This window comes from Paralichthys olivaceus, chromosome 11, assembly GCF_024713975.1.
Source record: "Paralichthys olivaceus isolate ysfri-2021 chromosome 11, ASM2471397v2, whole genome shotgun sequence".
NCBI lineage: Eukaryota > Metazoa > Chordata > Actinopteri > Pleuronectiformes > Paralichthyidae > Paralichthys > Paralichthys olivaceus.
The window spans coordinates 6385804-6412452 of record NC_091103.1 but is presented as its reverse complement, the minus strand read 5'-3'; the positions used below and the strand labels follow the sequence as shown (position 1 = coordinate 6412452).

The window sequence follows — 26649 nt, the reverse complement described above, 5'->3', positions numbered from 1 at the left end:
TTTATTAATAGTGGGTTAGTGCACTCTGTCTAAGTACAGATCTAGGATGAGTATAGGATGAAGACAGCCTTGAAACAGTGTCCTGGACTGATATCACTTTACATTGATGGGTACATGCCAATCAATCAAATTTCAGGAACAAATATTTTCTGTATAGCCCATATTCACAAATCACAGTTAGTTTCATACAGGGCTTAACAAGGCGTGACACCCTCTGTCCTCAACCCTCAGCAAGAGTGAGGGAAAACTAGCAACAAAAAGACAGAAGCTCAATAGATGCCATGTGTAACAGAGCACATCAATGAGATAAACAATATTCATGAGAAAAGACATGAGATGTCGAACATAAACGGAGAGGTGAATCCAAGTGTAAAGTATTAATACAAAATAAGAACATGAGCGGTCGTCCGAAGGTCAGCAGTCCGATCTCAGTCTTCCCCATTCTGCATGCTGACTTGTTCTGGGCAAGATACTGAACCAGCTCTAACTATAAGCTCTATCAGAGAGGAAGGTTTTAAGCCAACTCTTAAACATAGAGAGGGCGTCTGCCTCCTGAATTAAAACTGGGAGATGACTTCACTGGAGAGGAGCTTGATAGCTGAAGACTCTGGCTCCTATTCTACTATTGAAGACTTAGGTACGTCAAGTATGCCTGAATTCTGTGGGGTTAAGATGGATACAAATAATTTAATTTAAGTAGGCACCTAAAAAAATTTTTTGTTTTTATTTGAATGATGAGGGTCCATAGCACACCACCAGGGGGTACATGAGAAGATTTGTCCATTAAAGTTATCATTATATGGGTGACATGGTGAAAATGGTTTCAATACATGTCTAATATCTTTTTTAAACTTTTTATTGTGTTTTTCTGTCACAAGTAGATGGGTAAAAAATGTGGTTATTTCAAATTATTCAGGGACATGAGGGGGTCCCCACAATTGTTTTCCATCTTATTGGGGGTCTTGGAAGAGTAAAAATAGAATACTTCTGTGTTAGTTCATTAATTGTTGTTGTGTTCTTTGGAAAAAAAGAATGAAAATCTCAAGCATTCAAGGGAAAAGAGCATCTTCTCACGTTTTAGACTTCTTCAATGATCTGGCCACTGGGAGAAATCATCCCTCCACAGTCCAGTGTGAGCCCTCATGAAAAAAGTCTGTCATGGGTCCAAAAAGAGCCAATTCTCCTCCAATAAAGTGAAGCCAGCTGCTTCTTACATGCAGCGAAACACTCCAACTTTCCATTGCGTACAACTACAAAAGAAGAATGTGCTTTTTCCCTCTCTCAACATGTGCTGCAGTCATTAACTGAGTTAATTCCAAAACTCAGGAAAAAATAAACTTTGTGTATCAAAAGACATGAACCTCACCCAGCAAAGGGACACAAACATCAAGCACTGACAGAGATGAGGTAAACGCTGCATCTTACTCCATCACATTTACAATGTCAGCGAAACCCTCACATCTCAGCTCCTGCACTGTGGACAAAAGCGTTTGGCGGACAGCTCGCAGACGGTCCTGTTGGGCTTTAAAAGGCTTGATTGAAGACAAAATAAGACAGCACAGTCTTGAATCTAAAATAGCCCCTGATTAGCAGGAGTCTGGTATTATTAGAGCCAAATTTGTTGTACCACTGGTCAATACCAGAAGAGTGTAGGAGGAGAATAAGACCCTCCGTAAAAACATGGCCTCCAGTCAATGACATTTCCCAAAGAGGTCTGAAACTGAAATGGAAAGATCAATACAGAGTGGAAGGAGTCCTTGGCTTATAGCATCTTCTTGACAATTGCCAGTAAACCTCAATTTGTGAAGCATATAAAGGTTTTTTCACATCTTATTAAGCAAAATACACAGCACACTGTCTTGTTGTTACAATGCACATCTCTGTCATAATGACGCGATTAAAGGACACTTAATGTCAAATATGATTTTATGGCGTAAAAGCCAATTACTCGGTGGAGTTCCATCAGACGACCTTCATTAATTCCTCTGATAATCTGCTCATCTAGTCTGCCGGTTGAGGAGAAAGCTTAATTCGCCAACTCATCAGGCAGTGCACAGAGCCCTCCTCACAGAGAGGAGCACTTGGGCTTATTATCTATCCTTAAACACAGAAGATAACACTTTTCTTGCCAATACGGTGGACCTTAATGTCAGAGATATCAGGAGGTTAGAGTGAATGGGTTTCAACAATGGGAGTATATACGTGTCTCTTTATGGAAAGTAGAAGCTGACTTTAACTTACAGCCGCTTTGTATTGTTTTAACTGTGACAGAGATGTGAGCAGTATAATCACACACACACACACACACACACACACACACACACACACACACTCACACACACACTGATGGTCACAATTAATTAAATATTCCTCTCTTCAATTAACAGAGATTTAATCAGTGATAAAGACATTTGGGCTTCAGCAGATATTTGTCATAACAGATTTATCACCATTATTTTTTACAGTATTTTAAATCCTTGTCATAGTCTGACGGGCATATAAAGTCAAACACGCTCACAGTCCTCATGAGAGGATTCTGTCAGTTACATTATGATGGTGTAGAGTCTTAAGTACGTCTGATCCAGCGTCTCCACCCGTGAGTTCAAGACTTCATCTTTCTGTCCCTCGACCAAGAAGCCCACTCTGAAATGGTCCTCTGCATATTTAGGCACTGATCTTGTCCCCGAGCGTCTATGTGTTGGCCCGTGCTGCCTGCTCTGCCTGCCTCCTCTGGTTGTAGTTGTTGTACACCTCCAGGAACATGTCCTTGCACGATATGCTTGCGTTAAGCTTGGAGCAGATGAGGAAGGAGCCGGCCATCTTGCGGTGGAGGGAGTAGGTCTCCTCGGGTGGAGGGGTGAGGCGGTGGCGCAGCATGACAGGGATGAGGCTCTGGATGCGCTGGGTGGTGCTCTGGGTGCCGAAGTCAAAGGGCTCTGCGGAAGCAAAGGCTTCGCCGAGGATCATCACCGCCTCTACGTGGGCATCCTCAAAGGCCTGAAGGGGAGCAGGGAGAGTTTTAATTATTATTAGTACAAAAAAAAGACAAAATCTCTTATGTAGCTTTTTAAATGCTTTACAAATGTTTAGTCCCGAGAGGTAGATCAACATGGAATCAGATTTTAGAACCAGGTAAAAGGTAATAAAAAGGGGTAGAGACAGAGGAGGATAAACCATATTAAAAATAAATGAGTGCAGCAGCAGACACTAAAATATCTTACCTTGGTCTCAAAGCCTGTCAGGAACTTCAGGTCCTTCGATTTGGAAAGAACAGTTGCTCGATCGCCCACGGAAGCTGCGTGCACCACCTGAAAATGTAAACAGACGAAACATTTGTATAGATATGGTAACGCTAATCCTGTTAATTTATTCATTCCCTTAAGAGTACCAGTAGACTGAAGAAGCTGAAAGCAGACAGATGTGTGTGTCTATGTTTGTGATGTTTATGGGTGTTTTTCCTCTGGCGTTGTAAAATCTAACTAATGACTAATTTACATTTCTGGTGTTTATTTAGTCTCAAAATTAAGAAGAGTGTAAAAGCATACTCGCAACAGAGCATTTCTCATCTGCAAGTGCACAGAACAGTATTTCCAAGTGTCAAAGCACACTCACGAGCACGCATTACATGCACGGGGCTGACACTAGCATGAACTCTCCCTTTCCTACGTGCTCGCAACTGCTCAACACTGCTCGACAGTCACTCGCTCGTCAAGTTGAGACGTTTGAGACACGGTATGATGCTTGAAACACCCCAGGCCTTTTGTGTGGACAGCAGTGGTTTATATGATCCACAAAGTTTACAGCTACAGAAAAATTAATGGTAAGGGGGTTAGAAGATCAGAGATAGCCTGGGGATGTGAGGGGAGCATCAGCCACTGTCTCCTCCTTCAATGTCGCAAAATTCGTGCTCTCAGAGCAGAGGTGCTTGCTCATGAGTTTTTACAGTTAGATCCAGTTCTGTGCACTTGCAGAGTACTGTTTAAACGCACCCTCGCGAGTATGCTTTTGTGCTCACACAGGCATGTTATCACATGCACATATTTTGAGACTTAAACATCATAAACCTTGTTGCTCAAATGATATTCGGTGGTTCACTTGTAGGTACTTAATATTTTAACATTTTTATTATTTTACCTGTATGTAGTCATCTGTGAATGACTCTGGGTAACTCCTACACGCTCCAAAGTCCAAGAGAACAACCTGAGGGAAAGATGAGTGTGTAACATAGATGCTGCATGTGATGGTTGTGATTGGTCAAATCTAAATTCTGTGAAAATCCATTTTTGCATTGGACAATACATTTACGATCCCCCTCACCTTGTCGGTTTCTGAGTTGTAGAAGAAGTTGGCCCAGTTCGGATCCGTCTGCATGAACCTGAACTCAAACAGCTCCCTGAGACACAACTGGAGGATGTTGAAAGAGATCTGGAGAGGAGAGAGGAGAGTGTTGCATTTATTGTCATGCTGCTGTCATCAATTTGGTATGTTCATACTGTGGCTCTTATGACGGTCGGATGTGTGAAACCCATTTTGTACATCTTCTTCTTTTCACTGTGGCTATCTCATATTACTCTGGTCCAGTTTACTGCCACACACTCACCATGCCTAATGTATGTCATGCCCATTTTCACTGCTGCTCTCCTTTAAACGCCATGTTTGAGGTCCCATCTTATAATTTCCAGCAAACACTGTGGCATATGTGACAAACTACAAATTTAAGTACAAGCAAATAAGCATCAGTAATGCTTTGCTAAAAACAGAAACTGTTAGAGCTACTTAAAATGTGATGTTTCAAGTCTCTCCTCTTGATGGTGGCAGGATGGATAGTGGTTTTGTATTGTTGGGGAAACCTCTGCATCTTCAGCCCATGTCAGGTTCATAGACTTTTTGCTTTTTAACCTGAATGCCTCACCTGACAGGGGCAGCAAAGATTATATTAGCCTTCAGCTGCAGAAGGGCTTCAACTGCAGGCTTTCCTCAGCCACAACCATCTTGAGCTGGTCTCTCCCCTGTGGCTTTTCAATTGTTTGGGTTCCAAACTAATCTCCTGCAGAAAATAGCACACGGATGTTGCTAGGAAGCCCCGGCAGCAGACTTTGACAGGGAATAAAGCTGCATGCCATCCTTTGGTCTTGGTGGAATGCTCTCTTCTATTGGTGGGAAATGGCTAGCCTATCTTCCCAGAGTTTGATGGTCTTGAGCTTCTGAATAAAAGTCTGGTCAGAGCAATGTCACAACCACTTCCTCTGGAAACACAAGTCTCCTCTTCAGGTCCACCTTCATCTCCCAATCAGAAGCACAATGCTAAATGAAGGATGGATTATTGGCTATTGTTCGTACTATAGGAAGCTAGTAAATCTGGGTGGTGAGACCTGGTGTTTGTCAGGTCTGGCTATTTTGTAATTTTATCAAGGCTCTTCTCCTCCATCTGCACCCTCTCCCGGTGCTTTGGGACAGCTGGTGTATTTTCCTTTGTTTTCCTGACAGGAGAAGCTTTCACATACCACCTCAATGGAATATCAATGAGTGACAATTCAGTAAAGGCATACAATGCATTGAAGATCAATAATAATACAGGATTAGCAGACAGATGTATCCAGTCTGCTCCTTGTCACCTGGTTTCAGCACTAAATCATTCCTTTAATTAAACTGAAATGGACATTTAATGTCATATTTGATAATGTGACCTTAATAACCTACATTCTGACTATGTGAACCTTTAGAAATAAACTCCAGAAAGCTTCAAAAGGCCAGAGAACCAACTAGAGTCATGGGTTATCCCTATTTCAAATGCTCCACTGAAGATGCTACAATGACAAATTCCATGTTCCTTATGAATCCAACCGTACCCGGTTCCTGGTCTCCTGGTCCAGGTCTACGCAGCGGTCCAGTGGCACTCCCTGTACCAGCTCCATGGCCAGAATCCTCTGTGCCGACAGCTCATCAACCACCTCAGGGACTTGGAAGAACTCATCTCCTTCCAGCAGGGACCTAATGGCACAACAAAAAAGTAATTTGTAATTAATGGGTTGTACATGTGTAGAATATATAAATTCAGTAAAGTTAATTCAATATACTGTATATATCTAAAAATTATAATAAACAGAAAAATCACTTTTTTCCACAAAACAAAATCTTAACCATTGTGATAACCTGCCACCAGTTTGTAAATATTAATAAATAATATTACTTAGTAGAAGTAGTAGAAGTAATAGTTAGAGTAGAAGTAAGGATGTACAAATCTTCTACAAGGATGTGTAACATATACAGTTTGTAGAATCACCAAACCTTTTACCCAAATATTTAGTAACCATCCTGAAACTAACAAAGCTGGTGAGGTTTCTACTGCAGTTAACTCTGTGAATAAATGAGCTTCAGCAGAGGAGCCAGTATGGGTCAATGCATCACATAAACACATCACATACCTGAACTTCTTGGCACACTCTGCTTCCCTCTTGTAGTCACACTCCCATGCCAGCTCCCTCTGAAGAACCTCTAAGCTGCTGTCTGCAAACAGACCTGTGGAAAATAAACAACCCAAAACTCAGGAGCAAAATCAGAGAAAGCAAATCAGCTCTGTCGACTTCAAACATTATAACATTGGCGGCATGAAAACAGTTCTCACAGCAGAATTATTGCGTTACTTCCTGCTTCTACATACTGTGCCACCCCTCACCTGACTGCTATTGACATCTCTGTGTTGTTGTGAACGCATCTGAGTGAAGAATCTCCTGCTGCGTTGTTAAAGCGTGAAAGGCAAACCGTAGAAAATCTGGAATTGTATGGACATCCTCCGGAGTTCATGTCAGAAAAGGGTTTTAGTTTCTTGGATTCATTCTGAAGACTTTCTTGTTTTCCACTGCCCTTTATTAAATATGATCGGTCTTGGTTGGACTGGGCTGTCCCACCTACACTGTGATTTCTGCCTACATTACTGCAAGTAACACATAGATGATGCAGTCATCCTCGTTCACTTCCTCAACTACAGCACCACCCAGTGGTCAAAGCTTTGATAGTGAAATTACTACTCAACCTGCAACAATAAACTGTGACACTTGGCCAAACCATCCATAAATATCATATATATGCATGTTTTGCTCTTAAAAATGTGGTGTGTTTAAATAATTACAGCACAGAAGTCATTACTGGGTGATCAAATTGGGCACAGTGATGTATTTTTTACCTTCAGGCAGAACCACACTCAGTTTAAGTACAGACATCAGGTTGTTTATGTCACTGTGGATGCTCTCTGCCACGCCAGGATACTGAGTGATAAGAGAATAAGAAAAAAGGTCAGTTCAGTAAAGACGGTGAATTGCGGTCACTGTGAGAGAGATGGGAGGGTGTATGAGTACCCTCATACCTGGATCTTCATGGCTATTTCTCTGCCATCCTTTAACACCCCATGATGCACCTGGCCAATGGAAGCTGCAGCAAACGGTTTGTCTTCAAAGGAGGATAGTTTCTCTCGCCAGCCTGGCCCCAGCTCCTCCTCTAAAACTTTCTACACACACACACATGAGATCTTTCTCTGAGCCAAGTCTGAAAACAAACATCTCATTTGCTGATATCAGTGCTAAATAGTTTAAGGTATTAACTTTTAACAGCTTCAAGTATACTAATGCAAAACTCTAAATCACATAATAAATAAAACCTACAGTATTTTAACACTAAGACACATTTTCAGTGCTTATTACAATAAAACACCCCACACTGCCAACTGATGTGCTTAGCATGAGGTCCCACTAAACACGTGTCAGAATCCTGAATTCACGTGAAATAGAGCCTCATCTTCAACCATTTCCTTTTTAGGCATTTTGTTGTCGTGTCAACTCGAGACTAAGGAAGCTACTAGCTAACTGTCGGCGAAGGTTAAGTGCTGCCACAGCCATGTAAAGAGTGTGTTGCCACCAGAGTTAAGTGTAACTGATTCCGAAACACGTGGGGTGAAGTTTATGTTGCCTGTCAGGACAACAATTTCAGTGCATAACCACTGCAACTGTAGCTAATCAGGCACGGACCCTAATCAACCCTAATATTTAATGACTACATCACAGGACACATCTACAAAATCATCAGCCTGACTTACGGTCATCTGCCAGATGGGCATGAAGTCTGCGCTCTGCCGGACTCTCTCGAAGATCTTCTGCAGCTGGGGGTTGATGAAGGAGTTGTCTGAGGAGAAGAAATAAAAAATGAAAAAACATTTTCACTATCTAAAAATCCTGTGATTGAAGACATCAGAGCAGCATTTCACAGTGATGCAGTCCCTACAGTACGCACCTTGAATGCTGAGCATCTGTCCTATCTTCAGTGCAGCGCCGCGAACCTTACACAGCGTGTTGACTATTCTCTCAGCATTGGCCTCTGACAGGAGAGGAGAGTCGAGCAGAGCGCTCATGTCTGCAACAACAACAGCGCACAGAGAGTTAGAGAGGGATTACTGCAGTGATATTAGGCACGGCGTATTAGAAGTACACCAGCCAAAACATAAGTAATTAGTCTAAGCAATTATCTTCAAACTGCTGCAGCTCCGGCCCCTAAACTGGGCCACGTGTAAAAACCAGGGCAGTGGTACTTCATTAAACCCTGTTCATTTTACACACACTGGGGCCTTTGTTGATGATCTTGTAAAACCTGGTTTAAAAGCCGCCCATGACCGGCAGGTGCTGACACATTAGAAACTTCAGGGCAGAGCAGCTGTCCATTTGTCTGTGGTGAGCTTGACCAAAAGCTGTTTTACTGGATGAGTGGAGAGAACAGCAGGAAAAAGGAGAGGAAAATAGAGAAGTGATTTTTTTTTTACCTCCTTTCTGTTTGCCTGCCAGTGACTGTTTCGCCACTTCTGCAATGGCACCAATCCCAAGGCTAACAGCCAGGCCTGCAGCAAATAGACAGAGACACAATGCTTTCAAATACAGGGCCACTAAACTGATGCTGGAAGGAGACACTGATCTGTCACAGCTGCTGCTGCTGCTGCTGCTAGTTGAAGAATTGAATCACATTTTAAGTTTTTCAGTAAATGTTTAAATATGTTAAACATACTACTAACATCCATCCATCAATCGAGGGATGAGGGAGGCGCTGGAGCCAATTTGAACAGACAGTGGGCAAGACGAGGGGTACACCCTGGACAGGTCGCCAGTGTATTGTAACTAACTCCCAATAACATCTGGCTTTTGTGTGCAACGGGAATGGATTCAATCTGCAGTCACTTCTGGGTCAACTCTGCAGTAGAGGCAGGTTTTAATCGGCTGTAGTTCCGATCAGCACTGACAGAAACATGACTTCTGGGTGAACATGCTAATTTGACATGACAGTGAGATGAGAGAGCCCCACAGTTTTCACTTCATTTGTGACATTGAAACTGACGCACTAGGAATAGAAAATAGTGAGGCTAACTCCTCTACTGGAAATGACAAAGTAGTCATTTTCCTTTTTTAGCGGGTTTACCTATGTTTACATGACCTAGGTATACACGCTAATTTTGGTGTAAAAGAGATATAACACAGTTAACTCAGATCTGTATGTTTTTGTCCAAGAATATTCAGTGAATGAGGCAAAATTCATGGTTCCGATGTTATTGTTATATAATAGTTATTTCTGATAAATTTGTATTGCTGGGACATTTCAAACTTAATATAACATTTTAGAGCAACTTTGAACAGCCAAGTTTATGGGTGCACTATTTAACGTCGTCATTCACTTCACATTTTGATCTTTTACTGCAGAGGATCTCCTGCTTTGTTCTCATATCGGCTCCTTAGGACAATGTGTGGACTTAATACTAGAGAGCTGGCCGGAGACAGACCGCAGGAAGTCCAGAGGCTCTCATTCAAACATACAGTATGTGTTCACACACACAGCGCCACTGGAGAATGTCCGGAGGATCTCCAGAATTCAGTGCAGGTCTGACAGCAGCTTCAAATTTGGTATTTCACAAGATACAGTTCTGTTGTACATGTTTTTTTTTTTTATACCTGAGGCAGAATTAGTTAATTCCACATATGTCCTCTGGTATGTGATCAGTGCACAACCTAAAAAGTGACATCCACTCAATTAAAATAGAAGAAAAAGTAAACTGCTCTTACCTCCAAAGTTAACCAGTCTGCTGATTCTAGTGGCAGGCACTTTCCTCTCTCTGGCACGGTCACTCAGCTGAGGAAGGACATACCAGATCATAAAACAACTAAACACAAATCCTTTCCAAAGCTGTGTCTGATGATAGCTAATTAACACATTTTTACCTTAAATTAATCAGGTGATACATAACAACATACGAGGCCGTCTCAACATGTGGTATGACATACTGTGCACCACAATCACTATATGTATATTAATACTGTATAAACATAAAATCAGTGCACTGACTCAGAGTAATTGTTCTTTTTTAAATGTTTAATATTTGCACAATTTGAGCAAGAGTGTGACTACTTAATTACACTCAATAAAAATAATACATATTCATACATTTCTTTAATGATGGAAAACTCAGAGCTTCATATTCTAATCAAATGTAGGTATATTGTTGCTATGCAGGTATAACCCACCTCACTTCCCTGCTCACCATCACTCAGATGTCAATATAAAAATAACTGCATTGCTTAGAATCTACAGTCTGCAATAACTTTTTTTATTGCAGTCTATACATTGAACCTCTCTACCAACCTTCTGTCTGACAGGTTTGACCTGGGCCTGCTTGGCCTCCCTCGCTTTCTTGATGTCCTCTGGTGTGAGTCTGGCCGCCACAGTGTCGTGAACAGACCTGGTCTGACAGTAGTACCGGTGGAGGACAGGAGCAGTGTGGAGGAAACGAGCACTCTGCCCGGGCCAGCCTGCTCCTCCTGCCCCTGGAGGAGGATGTACTCCTTTGGTAAAGAGAGGAAAGGGGATGTATCGGTTGCATTTTTAAACGCGTAGCCTGCTCTTGTAAGCTTTTACAAAGATTAACAACCCTAGCTTTAAGATACTTTAGAGTTATAACTCCAGAGTTTAAACATTTGAACACTGTAAACGTTTGTCCTAAAAGTGAAAATAATAATGACACATTCACACTTATACATGCTATGATACTTCAATTATTCACCTTCTTTTCCAATCCACAAAGATGCTCTGATGAAAAAAAAGGACTTATGACATAATATTCTTATGCAAAACACTCTTTCAGTGCCATATACTAAGTGTGTGCCACCTCCTCTACATGCTAACAAGTGGAGCTTAATCATACCTGTTGCCAGATCTGCTGCTGCTCCAGCTTCTGTCTGGCTTTGCTGCACTGCATCAGAGGAGAACTCGGAACCAACGGACCATTTGGCTGCTTCATCGGGGTCCATATTCTCCCAGCCCTCCGCATCCGGAAACACATCCTCCTTTATTGACTGTTAATACAGACGCAGCAGAGATGGAGAAGCATTCTCAACAAATATTCATAACATATGACTCTAACACAGGCTCTACCGCTTATTATTTGAGATATTTAACTAATCATCTTATGTGCAAATAATGTCAGATGCCCATCCAGTTCCCCGAGTTCAAAGTGATGGACTGAAGATGTATTCAAAAGCCTCACCGTGTCACTGCCTCCCATAAAGGTGCCAGCGAGTCCTTCCATCATGTCCTGAGCAACTTTGACTCCTGCTCCCATGGAGGAGTTGCAGGCCATAAGTCGGAGGTGCTCTCCCTGTGTGGAGACCAGGGCACAGCCCACTTTACCTGCTCCTCGCAGCACCTGCATGACCTCTGACAGCATCACTTCACAGAGAGATGGAGACAGAGGAGGGAGTCAGGTTACAAGGCGTGAGACGGAATAAGGAAAATGTCTGAAGTGCACACAGTACCAGACACACCCCCTACACTATCTCCACTATCTCCACTGAATGACCCAGTGTTTGTGAGTTCAAACATCTGTAAAGATATTTGTGACAGATCCATGACTGGGACCGAAGGGTTGTATTGTTGTATGTTCTGTACCCTGCTGCATGCTTTAACCTTGACAGTAACAGGCCGCCCATGTTTCCATACATGCCACTGTGGCGTGAACACGTGTGGATTGCGTCACAAATAGCTGGCGACACGAATGTACGAAACACGTACAACATCGAAGACCAGAAGAATAACATGCTACCGGCTACGTTCAGTGGCTCATTAGCTAGCTCCTGTCTCATAGTGTCACAATGTTGTGTTACGTCAGAAGCTGCTGACTGCAGCATGAAGTCACAAACATGCAAACGCTCGAAGCCACGTTAGATTCTTCCACGTGTAAAAACAAACGATGATAAATGAAGCACGCTGCTGTTCACAAATTAAACTACTCACTTCTCTTTGAGTGGAGTCCTCCAGAGATCCTCTGTGACTCTCCTCTTCCTCCACTGAGCTGCGTGATGCTCTGTTTTGCAACGACCCCAAACCCGGAAGATGAAATCTGACTAGTTTGACGGGGCTCCAATCACAGCCCAGGAGGGCGGAACCCGGATGTCAATCTAGGAGGTGTATTCTCCTTGACCAATGGCAGTGCAAAGATTCAATGATGGACGCCTGAGTTTATCCAATTAACGTCGACAAAAGGCGGGTTTACAATCGAACCTCGTCGAATGAGAATAAAGAGGGAGGATGCCAACACGCACGTGCGGCAGGGCACAGTTACCAAACTCGAGAAGAGAAATACTGTACAGAATGTTTTATCAGTGGTTTGGAAGAAAATGACTCCCTTCAACCACTGGATGTTTTTTCTTTCGCCTGCTATGTTCCTGTTAGACAATTACATAGACTGGTATAAGTCTATATAGGTATAGATTTGACCAGTATACTGTATAGTCACTGTATTTGCCATTCAAAGAGTAGAACATATATGCCAGGAAAACTGAAGTAAATGTTTTTTTCTGGTAAAAATTATAACCTTGTGAAACAGATCTGCAGAGCAAGTGTGAAATCTAATATACACGTATCATGGTATAGAGACACTATACAAGCTGAACTCTTTTTGTCTAGGTTTATGTAATAGTATATGAGACATTGAATTAAGCGTTGGAAACATCATAGGCCACATTCAGTCACATATAATCCCAATCAGCAATGTCATGCTTAACAAATGTTTTAACATTGCTCTGAAAATAATGTCCTGATTATAAATTACAAAATAATTAATGAGAGTGAAAAAGTTGATTGAATTAAACATCCTCAATTAGATGGTAAGATTACTAACTAACTAATTTAATCATTGCACAGTATAGTAATGCAACAATAATCATAATGTCATTTAGAAGTTGCCGGTAATAGACATATACATTTCTAAATCCCAGCAGACCAGAATAGAAAGTTATTTGATACCAAACCCTAAAAGTGTCAAAAAACAAAAAAACATAACCAATTTAGTTTGGATTATTATTCACTCTGAGTCAATTATCTGGACAGAAAACATACATTTCTAAAACAATCACATGAAATCATTACATATTATGAATGTTATTACAATAGAAATTTAAAACAGAGAGACTTTTAAAGAAGACTGCATTTTGTAAGTCTTGTAATAAGTGGTATTTCTTTGCCCCATTATTATCTGTAATAGTTTATCCATCTTTTGTTTACCACTATGTTACTAACTCCAGATTTCCATCATGGTCGTCTCTATTTGTCAGTGTCATACAGTCAAGAACATTGTCCAGAGAGAATAGACAGACAGCAGTGTCTACGCACAGTGAAGTCTGGCCCTCTGCTGGACTCAACAAGTGCTACGCTAATCTTTTGCTTTCCTACAGCCTGAAACTGAAAAGCAAACACAGAGACCACTATGACATATAATAGAGCTGGGCGAAATGGCCAAAAATTAAATCAAGATAAAAAATGTCAGTCAATATCAAAAAAATGAATTCCCCTTTTTTTGCTTACACAATACATATGGATTAAATAGATATACTTTTGAGAGAACTCACAAGTATTACGAGAACTGCAGCAGTAGGTGGATATCAAAATGGTGTAAATGCAGCCATTTCAAATTGAATTTGAATCTCGGGGTTTACGGAAAAGTGGATGACCAGTTACATCAATTGTATTGGATTTGGCTGTTTACCCCTGAAGTGTTTTGTGGACTCAAACACTTCACACACCCCTCCATTGGCATACTGGTGAATAGATAGTGAGTTAGTTTTCATTTTTCTGTGAACTATCCCTTTAAAATCTTCCGTGCAGATAAACCAGGTAGGACGAACACAAAGTTTTCTTCCTTCACTCTGCACCATAGACTGTTTCCAAAAAAAAAAAAAAAGCTCTGCACAAAGCATCCTGCAGACAAACAATAAAAAAAAAAGGTGACAGTGTGTTGTACAACTGTTTGAGGAGGAGTCACCAATGAGGAAGAATAATTCTGAAGTAGCTTCTAACACAGGCCCGAACAGGCAGGTTGTAAAACGGACGCTGCGCTTGTAGAAATCATGCGACCGGTGCACAGTTTGCACGTCGGTAACAATGCACGCTGAGAGTGTGGATGTCCACACCTGTCTGGGCCACAGTGACCTTTGAGATGTGACAGTGGGGCTGGTGGAGTGGGGCTGGGGGCAGAGGGCAGCAGAGGGAGGGAGCAGTGCACACACCATATATGGGCACACCATCGTCTCTGCCTCGCTATTGGCTGCGGGCCTTATGCAGCTGCTTGTCAACAAGATGGCCTTCCTCCCTCCGCCGTCCTGACACTGATTATTTTGGTATTCCCGAGAACATACCGTAAAAGCGTGTGTCGCTTCCAAACAGATAACGAGCAGACCCGACTGCAGGGAGCCACAAGGAGGAGCGGAGTCAGCCGGCCTGCGCTCAGAGGAGTGACAGGCGCACACGGAGCCGCGACAGCAGCCACCACCGGACAAGGTTGATAATAGACAGTTAGCTGCGGGCTAATGTCGACGCTAGCCAGCGAGTGAGCTAGCTTAGCTACGTGGATAGTTGGATACTCGTGTCACCTGCATTTCCCCAGTCAAACTGCTGTGGTCAGAGCCAGACACAGCGAGGGGACACTTGTCATCGACAGTCAAAGGGGGTCCTCGGCGGGGATTGACATTGCTAAGGTGGGTTAGCGTGTGAAATATAATGCTCAGGTTTTTCTACCCTGTTAGCCTGTTAGCCAACGCTGTCATGTTATTGTGCAGGTAAGTTGTGCTATCGAGTTAGCAAGCTCGTTAGCTAGCGACGAGTGTGTTTACACTGCAAATACACATTAATAAACCAGCTCATGTATCAAAGTTCCTGGAAACGTAGTGAGTTTAGTTATTGTTGAACATTGAGTGACGGGAGAAAACAATCAAAGGTGTCAAACAGTCTCTGAACATTTTACTACGACGCTATGAACGTTGTTTGCTAATGGGGCAACCAGCTAGTGGTTTATCAAAGACGTTCAAAGGTGATTGCTGCAGTTAAATTGACAACCAGATTAATGTTGTTGTTGTTGTTGTTGGTGGAGTTTTCTGAGGCAATCGTTGTTTGTCACCGGAGAAGTCGGTTCAGTAGTCTCTAATTCTGTGGTGCAATGCCATTTAAAACACAAGCAGGAAAAGTAACAGTGATGTGACCTGTAGGCCTTTCTATTAGTGAGAACAGTGACGCTCCAACAACACTGGGTGATGTAAACAAATATATTGGTGCATTGTAATGCACAGCTCAGCTGCTGCAAGAAGACATGTACCAACTGATAAGACAAGATGACACAGAGTGAATCTTTCTCGTGGACTGTTAAAATCTCCTGCTGTCATTGATTTTAAACCAGCTGTTTTTGAGTTTTAAGCCCCCCCACTTGTGATACTGATAGAGGAAGTGTGCTGTGCCCTCATCCACTGACTCAACTAGGATAATGCTCTGTGTTGACACAGTGGCCTTTGTGATTGGAGTATCAGGGTTGGCACCATAGTTAAAGTTTTGACGATGTTACAGCACACACTCACACCCACACAGGGCCTTGTAGGAAAGACGGCCAATCTTCTTAGGTGTCCTGACTGAAAGGCTGCTCGCCATATAATGTTCCTGGGCAGACTGCTACTGCTGGAGTGATGCACTAAGCTCTATTGTTCTGTTGACAGTTTGCAGCAAAGCTGGCCTGCTGGCCATGCCTCTGTTGCATTGTCTTCACAGACAGACATGCAGGGTGGGAGATTGAGCTAAGACTTTTTGGCATGCTTCATTATTATCATTTTTTAGCTTTTGGCCATCTGGCTGAAATGCTGTTGTTTTTTTTTTTTAAGTGTGGGAGGGCTGCAGGATAGTACAGGGTCTGAGTCAGAGTGACTCTTTTGTCTGTATTTGTCTTTTGCTAGGTTGTGTTTCACCTATAAGATGATAGAGTTAAGGAAAAACCACACAGTCATGTACCATGTTAGTCAAACTGTTGGTTGTATTTAACTATGAACTAAATAAGCACAGCTGTCTTAATCAGTTACTTCAGAAACAGTACAACAACCGCACAAGAAAGACAAGGTGAAAATTTGCTTTGTGTTTGGTCTGAACCCACCATTAAACTATGTATTCTGAACTGCACACACCTCGCATCGTGAAACCATTACCCTCATGAGACAGCAAGCCAAACTGCTTTTGATGACACAATCCAGCAGAAATTTAGTTTTGATGTAATGAGACAAACCTGTCAGTCCGTCCCTATGCAAACAGTCATATTGTAATTTTTGAACATATCAGTAGCCTCATTTGTAAGAGTCTGTATGATACTTTAAGTGTACATCTGCCCAAAAGCCATAAATGGCTTGTGCCAGAAAATCTGATTTATGAAACCATGTAAGAACACCTGCAGTCAATGTTCTCTTATACATCTCTATCAGCTTGAAAATGTGCAAGCCTCATGCCAATGTTTTGAACAAGCACTAGCTGTTGGCCGAACGGTCTGACATTAAGACATTTCCAGCTGATCACTTTCTACTGCTTTAAGTACTGTTACCATCACTTTCTGTAACCTTATAGCAATAACCTTTGATTGCATGAAGGATTGTAGTGATCAGATGTTTTGCTTTTTTCTTTCAGAGAAACAAGCTGTGCAATCAGTTCTTCTCAAATCCTATAGTGATGTCCTCACTCAGACCAATAGCATCTGAGAAACTGCTTTACTCACTATTACTTACTTACTGAATAATCATCCACAAAAGGAATCCTGACCTAAATAGGATTCAATTTGTTACCATCCTGAACTATGTGGCGAGAGTCTTCATTAAATTAATGTTGTGGGCAGCAGCAGCAGCAGCAGCCCACCCCCCACCTTCATTATATTGTGAAGCAGCAAGGTGTACCCACTCTTATTTGAGATGTGAGCGATGGCTAATATCTTTTACAATTTAGAGGTGCTCATGAAATACTAGCAAAACCACAAACAACACTGCTGGTTTTTAAGTTAATCACAAAGTGTCTCTAAAGGCAACATGACATGAAGTGAAAATAAATGTGTGAGAGGCATCATTATTCCATATGGTACCTGTCATTTAATTTCTACAATCTGGTTTCAGTTTACTGCCTCCTCATGCCCACTGGCAGTTTTTCTCAAATGTTCCTATGCATAGGTCAGAGACAACAGGTGTGCACTCATATGCTCTTGTTTGTTGTTTGTACAGATCCTAACTTTTGTAAGTGCCTAGACCTCCCTCAAGCCCCATTTTGTGCACATGCCATTATAAATGAGGCCTCTGCACCTTGTTAATGTCTAAGTAGGCATTGTGTGTAGCTGTATAATCGGTGCTATGTAGATTTCCACATTGTGAATGCAGCAGTAATTCTTAAGCATTTGACAGAACGGCGACTAAGCAATTTGTTTATCTAGACACGTTTCACAGGGTTGGAAAAACTTCTCTCCCAGACAGAGGCAGAGTGATGTACTCTTTATTATTGACAAACATGTACATGTGTGTAGGTTAAATAGCATAACTTCTCTGTTGGGTTAACTCAATTCTTCCTTTAATTTTGGTGAGACTAACTTGTACTATGTGTTTGTCGTCGTGGCGATATGTTGTACCTAAGGCCTATATGAGCTGTGCAGTGTATACTGTATGTGTGGTCATAGTGAAGTGTTAAATAACACCTCTGTTTTCTGACCGTAATTTGCTTGGATACCTAACGATGCACTCTCCAGCACAGTAGTGTTGCTGTGTTGTCGCTGGCTGCCACTATACTTTGGTGGGATTTGAAGGATTAGGTTGATGCAGAAAGCTTAAAACCAAACCCAAGCCTTCATTTGCAGGAACTCTTTCAAATGAAGAGAGAGAAAAAATAACAGTGTGTCAGTACTAACTTTGACTGTGGGGCAGTAATGTTGAGTAATGTAAACTGAATGACTCCCAATGGATGTGAGTTGCTGATAAAACCGTGTCTGTTCGGTGTCTCAGAAAGACGTCTTTTACAGGCAGGCATCTGAAATTTTGATTACCTGTTCGTTTTTCCGGAGTAGTTTTTACACCCATAGTGAACATGTGAGTATGTTTTGGTGCACAACCCAGCTGAAGTAGCAGAACCAATAACACCATGGTAGACAGCCACAATCAAGGTAATTCCAGGGAAATACTGCACTTCTGGTGTGGAAAGTACTAATTTACAATGTGGACACAGAGAAAAGCTTCTTCATTAAGATGAATCCCTGGTGCTGTGCTGCAGTCAATATTCTAATGCTGCTAAATGTCTGATCGTTCATTGTAAATGCCAGTTAAGCCAGTCATGCAGTAGAATCCTTTTCATTTGTCTTTATAAATGTTTATGCTGTCAGATGTCATCTCAAGCATGAAACAGTCTCAGCGCAGCAGCACAGAAATTACTGTTCTCCTTGTTAACTAGTGGCGTTTATGCACTGTAGTATGCTTGGTTTAGTCATCTGACAACATGAACAGACAAACTAATGAAGTGACCACAGTTAAATGTCTGTAAAGCTAAATTAAACAATGATATAGGTGAGCAGGAGGTGACAGAAAGGCGTTTAAACCTGCTGAGACCAACAGGAGTAATCTGGCCGTCCTGATCCATAGTGTAGTATTTGCATTAGAGTCCTGCAGTCGGCAGACTGTCTCTTGTCAGCTCCTCTTATAATACCATCCAATCTGCTCTGAAAGATGGATTGCATGATGCAATGAGAGGAAGGGGGAAGAGGAGTTGATGGAAAGGATGTAGAGAATAAAAGTGGTTAAAGAGAGTCATAAAGGGTCATGGAGAGAGAGGACAATAAAATGGGTTCTCTAGCTTTTTTTTTTTTTCTCACAACCGTATAATCTGGCTGCTCTTAGCAGAGTTGTTGCTGTGTGATTACAGAGGAAGCATTTGAATTGGTTCACCACACTGTGTGGGCGGTGTTTGCTTTTTGCACTTCTCTGAGCCATTCCATTAGTCTAAATGTACAAAACATCACCCATTCAGTTTGTCAGAGGCACAGTGAGCTGTTTTCAAGCCTATGGACGAAAGGAGCTGTAATGCTACTTTTTTATTGTCTACTAAATTAGACCCTGTGTGAGCTCATATTGGCATTTTTCGATTTGCAAGCTGTTAACGTCCACACTAATCTCCTGGTATTATTTATGTTGTTGGTGTGTCCTAGTCATGTGGTTAAGTTTTTTGTATATGTAAATATCTTGTCTCTGATAAAGAAGACATTGTTTAAATTTTGAGATATTTGTATATGCTATTAGCAGTGCTCTGATAGAAACCAGAATACCTTATCCAGCTTTCTGAACAGTGTTTGTTTGTGAAGAACATAGTGGCGGAGATTGTCAAATCGACACACTAATGTACTTGAATACAGTTTAAATCACTCAATGATATTAATATTCCAGTTTCTCATGCTCCATCTGAATATCCGGTCTAATGGAGATTCTCTTCAATATAAAAAAAATAAACCAGAAATTTGTTTTAACGATTAAGCGTCACATCTGTTAGTGTCGTTGAGTTAGTGATTAGTTTACACCATTGGTCCGCTGAGTGCTGCGTCACTGAACCAAGTTTCATCACTGGTCATCTGGTCAAGTTCTGGGAGATTCCCCATATCCTGCTGCCTTTTCAAAATGAATTGGCACCAACAGTTTCTATTATCACACCATTTTTGGCAAGTTTTAGTCAGAAGTATTTTTTTGGACAAACCATAGCAACTTAACAAAGGAGAGATTCATCAGTACTGCTGTGTGAGTAATAGGCAGCCATCTGTGTCAACTGTGGGGTATGTTCAGCTCCAACAAAACGTAGCAAAATGTTTATTTGGTACGTCGAACACCCTGTTGCGTTTGGCATGCATACTACTAAAGCTTGGTGCACACCTTTTAACACAATTTCCAGGAAACATGTTATTCAACCCGGCAACTCCATCCAAACACTGCACACTGGTGATGAGACTGAAATGTCCTGGTTCAGTGAGTGGCAGAGAGGCGGCGCTTTAGTTTATTACAGATATGGAGGCTATTCACTGTTAAAAAGCTGCATTCAGAAATGCAGTGCAAACCTGAACTCTTCTAAATATTTCCTGGAGCAGCTGTATGTGAGAACAAAAATGTCTTAATTAGCATATTGTGGTTACACAAATTATTAACTATGTCCTAAATTTCACACATTTACCATACATGGATCTGCCAAATACTATGTTTTGACTTAGTTGTGTTTATTTCGGCATAAGGCTGCAACATGACTAACTATAAGAAATGAAGGGGTTGAAGTGTCTATGATCATATATCAATTTTATACTTGAAATAAATTCAAATTAATATTATATAAAGTTCTCACCTTTTAGTGCATTATCTGTTACCACTTGATGTTGTATGTTAGCAGTAAATACCAGTTTGTTAACTGCCATGAAGAACTTTGCAGTGACCAATCGTCCCGTTATGCTTGATATAGTCTGGACGTTGGAGCAAAAGATGCTAATTTGTCTTAGTGTGCTGCATCTTATCTTAAATGATGTTTGAGTTTAATCCTATTATACAGTTTTAGCATGTTATGTATAAAGATTAACCTGAAAGGGAGCAGCTCAGGACTGACAGATGAAGTGTAACTGTTGGTTCAAGCTGTTCTAAGATGCAGACAGGGCCTCCAGATCAGCAGTGTGTTGTTCAGTTGCCACCTACTCGTCTCCTTAAGCACGTTCCTGGCAGCCCCTGCAGCTGGCATAGCTGCAGAAGCAAAGCACGCTGGGTGGACTAAAGGCTTTTGCCCCTACCCTGTAGAATACACTCTTTGGCAGGGAGTAAGGGGTGAGAACAGGGAGGACACTACAGCAGTTTCACTACTACTACCCCACCCCCTCACGCAGCTTGCTAAAAATAGGTCCAGCATATGCCTGTTTGCTCCTCCCTGTGTTGCCTCTTATTAAGCAAGTCCTCTTTGAAGCACTGAGATGCAGGAGAGGAGCAGAGGGAGAAAGAGGAGGGCCCATTCTGAGCTTTTGTTTTCCATCCGTCTTCCCTTTCATCTGCCGGCCTCAGACACCAAACCTGAAATGGAATCCCTTTAATTTGATTTAGAGGCTCTGAAGCAGGGAACATTATCATAGCACACAGAAGCAAATGTAAGTGCTAATTGAGTTTGGCCTAAGTAGGAGACAGGCAGTTGTGAAAGTTCAGAGAGCAGTATAATGATAGTTTTGTTCTGTCCAGTCTAGTGGCTCTGCTGCAGGAGTACGGGGCTAACATCCATTCTGAATTGTACCTCAAGGCAACTATTCAACCCAGCCATGATTAGTCAATGATTGTCTAAATTGATCCATGCAACAACGAACATTTTTTGTTCTAGTGATAATGAACTCTCTTCAGGGATTGAACTCTTGACTTGTGTGAGTAATATTTTCTCTCTTCTCTCATTCCTTCCTCCCTCCCTGCCTGTACTCCACCCTTTCCTATTCATGCAGATTGTATGCCCACGGTTGCAGGTTGGCTTGTTGGCAGACAGTGCCCACCAGGTTGGCACTGGGACAGGGAGCCAACAATGAGAGCCCTGGCTCTGGGTGTTTGCTGGCCAGCATAGATGCAGATATGCCCCGGTGGTCCGCATCCTGATGGACCGAGACACCTTCTCCCACATCCGCCTTTGGTGCCCACGCCCCTTTGGCACCTACTCCCAGAACAAAGCTAGGAGCCCAGGCTCAGGTGGCAGCAGTGGAGGAGGAGGTGGGGCAGGGTCCCCCTCCCTCTGTAAGGCTGAGCCCTCTACAGGTGCCAGAAAGACAGGGAATGGAAGTGAAGATGGTGTGTTGATAGTCGGGGTGCAGGAAGAAAATGGCGAAGAGGAGGATGTGGGCTCAGAGAACACCCCACCTGAACCTGAGCTCGAGTCCAGCTCCGCGACACAGAGCCAGGCCCCTCCACCCTCTTCAACTTCTCCTTCGCCACCCTCTTCCGGGTCCCAGATGGAAGATGGCCGTGTGCTGTTAGACACCTGGTATGTCATTAAGCCGGGGAACACCAAGGAGAAGATAGCCTTCTTTGTTGCACACCAGTTCAGTGGAGCAGGCCAGCCCAGACCCAGTGCCATGAAGGTAAGAAACTGAAACAATAAATAGCACAGCAGTAAAATTATGTTTTGGTTCAATTAGATTTTTCTTATTTGAATTTAAATTATTTTGTTTTTCAGGTAAAGGGTAACTGGGCGACTGACTGCAGTAAAGCCAAAAGACGAAGACGATGCTCCTCCTATGACCCTCCAACACGCTCCCAAGCCTCAGAGCCAAATCTCAGACATGACTCTCCCCTTGCACCTTCCAGCCCTGATGAGCCACCTCTAGGAGGCGTGAATGAAACAGACCTCTTGTCTGTGGCAGAGATGGTTGCCTTGGTTGAACAGAGGACTGCTATGGCCCTCCAGGGGATTGTAGCTGTTCATGGGAACCAACATCAGCAACCCCCTACAACCACTCACAATCAGGGTCTGGCCTCCCACCAGCACACTCTACTCCGGAGCACAGTATCAGATCCCACACCTATGGTATTTGTGTCAGACAGTTCAAATGGCCAGCCCTCCAAAGAGGCCCAAGAGTCGTCGTCTCCCTTCCAGACAGATCAGGAGCTGGAGGAGCAGCAGGAGTCCTTCCGGGTGGCTCAGGCCATCGCACACTTTGAGTCCCAGAACCTGGAGAATCGGCTTCCTCTAGGCACTGGTTCTGGAATAGACTCCTCTAATCAGGACAGGGAGTGTAGGAGAGGAGACGAGTCTGGCATTGTAACCCCTCCGCCACCACCCAGCCACAGTCACGGTGAAGTTAGGATAGCTTTCAGAGTGTCAAATCTGGACCCGCGGTCTCAGTTAGAGACAGCTGGCAGGTCCCGCTGTATGTTTATGAGCTGTGGCGGTGGGAGCAACCAGGCAGCAGCCAGGGCCAAAGAGAAGATTACCTGTGACCTCTACCAACTTGTCAGCCCCTCATCAAGAGACCCTGGTAGTATCCTGCTTGCTGCCACCACTGCTACCACCAAACCAGATGGAGATCACCATCATCCAGACAGGCTGGCCTGTGGCAGCCCCGACCCAACACAGGAGCTTTCCTCCAGCGAGAAGAAAACTGCTGGTGTGGGGAGGGAGCGAGTGACGGGCTTCCATGTGGAGGTTGTGGTGACAGGTGCTGTGGACCAATGTGTGTTTTATGGCAAGGACAGTACAGAGAATGTGCAGGAGGAGACTGTGTGTTTCGCTGTGACTAGTGGGGGAGGGAGTGGTGGGGGTGTAGGCAGCTCCACTGACCCTTCTTCAGATGATCCTCCTCCTGGACAGCTCTTCTTCCTTCAGCCGCCCCGGGGCCCTGAGGAGGATGTAAAAGGAATGAGCCCTGTTAGTGGGTCAGGAATGTGCTCTTTGGACTGTGCCAACAACAACGGCCCCGGGGCAGGGGTGGCAGTGGGTTCTGGGGAGCGGGCAACTCGACCAGACTCTCCGAGCGTTGTGGAAGACTGTTCAGACCCTTCGCTGTGTCGCCTCTACCGCCATGTGTCCCATGACTTCCTGGAGATCCGCTTTCAGATTCAGCGGCTCCTCGAACCGCGCCAGTACATGCTACTGCTGCCCGACCATATCATGGTCAACATCTTCAGCTATCTGCCAACACGCTCCTTGGCAGCCCTCAAGTGCACCTGCCATTACTTCAAAATGCTGATTGAGACGTATGGAGTGCGAGCAGTGGATTCACGCTGGAATCAAGACCCGCTATACAGGGACGACCCCTGCAAACAATGTAAGCGGCAATATGAGCGCGGAGATGTTTCCTTGTGCCGTTGGCACCCCAAACCTTACCACCACGACCTGCCTTATGGACGTTCCTACTGGATGTGCTGCCGGCGTACAGACAAGGACACACCAGGCTGCCGTGTTGGGCTCCATGATAACAACTGGGTCCAGCAGCCTGCGGATGGCTCTCAGCCTATCCGCACCAAGAGAGAGGACAGGAGGGAAGAGGCCAGGTAGAAAGGAAATAGTACAGCTCACACATACCAACTCTCATCTCCTCTTGTGTACCACCTCTTTTCTCCCTCTCACCTCTTTCCAGAGGATGAACAGGGGAAGAGGGGTATGAGGAGATATAAGCACTCCACGACTGCTTGTGTTTTACTTTGCTCCAGGAGTCCTATCTCATACTTGCTCTCAGTGGAGGGAGGTTGAGAGGTAAAGAAGGAAGAGAGGTGTGTCACTCTCCTTGCCTTGTTTTTTTTTTTTTTTCAAAGCCCTCCAGTGTCCCTCTCTCCCCCCACCGTGTCCAGAGTGGCACCTTTAAAAGATTCATACCAGGGTTGGGGTCCCCTCCTGCTGCTGTCAGTAAGCCCTCTTTCTGCCTCTTAATCATCTGGGTTCCTGTCTAACTCCATACATGGTTGTTAGGTAATTCACGTGAAAACTCTGCAGTGTATTTGACTGAGATTAGCATTCATAAAGTGACGCATAAAAATGTAATGCCCTAGAGCCTGCTTACTGTTCCCAATACCTGTTCTGTGTTATCACAAACTTCCATGTTAGCTGTACAATGGTGCTCCAAGGAATGAGATGTACAACAGATGTAAAACTTCAGTGGTGGAATGTTCAGAGTTGCTCTTAAATGTGATTGTATAAAGCAAACTTGATTTTCTGTTGTACAAGATTGCCATTTGTACCTGTTCTGCACCACGACTCTATTTTTTTCTGAATGTGCTGTAAAGTACTGTGTTGTATCAGTCCCCTGATAATGCTGCTGAAATCATTGCCTGTCACTTATGTAAATTCTGAAATAGCCATACCATTGGTTAATGACAGGCACAGTCTCCATATTAGACCTGTTCCTGTCATTGTTTCAGAGAGGACCCTAACCTTGCTGACCAGCCATAAAGAGGAGCCACCAAGGATTTCTGGTTTACAGAGAATTGTGGGAGATGGACTTTATTGAACAAGACATGTGGGATTGAATGGGATTAAAAAGAGAAACTTGATGTCACTTTGGAAAGGCCTGATGTCACTTTGTATGGTTTGATTGACTTGCTTGTTTGCCTTTTTTTTTGTTTGGCTGTTTTTATTGGCGTGTGTGTCAGAGAATGTTTGCTGTTGTTTGCTTTTATTCTTGAGGACTGTGTTCTCCCTGTATTAGTCTGAGGGCCTACTCATCCAGCAAAGATGTATTTTTTTTTTTTTTAAATACTCCATCTTTGTTTTAACCCCCAGCTCTCTTCCTTTCCTCCTCCTCTCCGTCCTCCCGATTAGGCAGAGGGCAGTGTTCACCAAAGCTGTCATTCATGCTTCGAAACGAGTGAAACCAACAACCACAGACTGCAGTAACTCTCTACACCAGCTTCCAGCCTTAATAGCCCCCTACCTCTTTCCCATCCTGCAGGAGAATGAGGTGTCAGATACCTCACAGATGATCAAGAGTATTGGGAATTGCACAGGACCCTGTAAGTGACAAGATTTCAGGAGCTCGATAGACTCAATCGAGCTCTACTGGATCCACCCATAACTCTGTGCTGGAGTGTAAGATGAACAGTGCCTGGTGACGGCTCTGACTCTTCACTGTTGGAAAAAAAAAAAAAAACAACCTCTGCCCCTCCCCCCTTACCCCTTTGCTTTTCCACTTTCTCTACCTGCAAGCTGACAGACTGGACATTGAAAATCTGAATGTGATGAATGATGCTGAAACTCTGCATGGAGGTGGGAAGATGGTTGGGTAGTCATGGGAGAAGTCTGTAGGTTCCAGACATGTACAATGCTAATGGAAAATATCTGCTTAAATAAAAACAGAAGTGATGATTAAAAACTGGAAATCTGAATAACTACATGGTTGTGTGGTGTGTGACGAGTAAATACCAGGCCTGCAGCATATGACTTTAAAGTTCATCATCTACAGGGATTAGTTAAGTCGTTTGTTCTTTAGAATTACCCTGCACATCTTATCAGAGCTGCACTCAGTGTGACAACCAACATCAGCTTTCAAGAGTGTGATATGGGATAAGAAGGAGAGTTATACTATTTTTTTCCTCTACAATCACCAAATTGTTTACTATTAATCTATGATAAATATTTCCAATCAAATAACTAAACACTCAAGTAGTGTTCGCTGTAGTTCTCTTACCTGTAGGGCGGAGGGGGGTGTAAAGTGAGTTTCATAATGTTGTGTTTTCAACCCAGTCCAGTTGTTGTTGGTTTGTCTGATGTAAGCAGGATAACACACAAATAATGTAGTCAGAGAAGAATCTATAACATTTTGGTGTG

General features: G+C 43.1%; 2 protein-coding genes across 2 annotated transcripts; one reads left to right on the top strand and one right to left on the bottom strand.

The window, feature by feature from the left end:
* Positions 1-2375: 2375 nt before the first annotated feature.
* coq8b (coenzyme Q8B) lies at positions 2376-12433 on the bottom strand. The gene is made up of 16 exons (XM_020095335.2): positions 12316-12433; positions 11570-11751; positions 11228-11378; positions 10669-10868; positions 10092-10158; positions 8807-8881; positions 8284-8403; positions 8090-8175; positions 7364-7504; positions 7184-7265; positions 6426-6519; positions 5850-5991; positions 4318-4425; positions 4135-4200; positions 3222-3308; positions 2376-2997 (listed from the first exon to the last, which is right to left on the bottom strand). Coding segments are annotated over exons 1-16 (1908 nt in total). The 5' UTR covers positions 12317-12433; the 3' UTR covers positions 2376-2691.
* Positions 12434-14615: 2182 nt separating this feature from the next.
* Positions 14616-26213, top strand: fbxo46 (F-box protein 46). Its single transcript, XM_020095135.2, has 3 exons — positions 14616-15053; positions 21842-22468; positions 22564-26213. The coding sequence occupies exons 2-3, from the start codon at positions 21989-21991 to the stop codon at positions 24382-24384; spliced, it is 2301 nt and encodes a 766-aa protein (XP_019950694.1). The 5' UTR covers positions 14616-15053; positions 21842-21988; the 3' UTR covers positions 24385-26213.
* The last annotated feature ends 436 nt before the right edge of the window (positions 26214-26649 follow it).

What these genes read in the sequence shown, in the direction of transcription:
- coq8b (XM_020095335.2), bottom strand. An exon ending in GAGTGTGGTTCTGCCTGAAG is followed by an intron (nt 6,520 to 7,183) that starts GTAAAAAATACA and finishes TATTTTCCACAG; the next exon opens with GTCTGTTTGCAGACAGCAGC. An exon ending in ACAACTCAGAAACCGACAAG is followed by an intron (nt 4,201 to 4,317) that starts GTGAGGGGGATC and finishes TCTTTCCCTCAG; the next exon opens with GTTGTTCTCTTGGACTTTGG.
- fbxo46 (XM_020095135.2), top strand. Translation starts at nt 21,989, where the DNA reads ATGGACCGAGACACCTTCTCCCACATCCGCCTTTGGTGCCCACGCCCC. An exon ending in CCAGACCCAGTGCCATGAAG is followed by an intron (nt 22,469 to 22,563) that starts GTAAGAAACTGA and finishes TTTGTTTTTCAG; the next exon opens with GTAAAGGGTAACTGGGCGAC.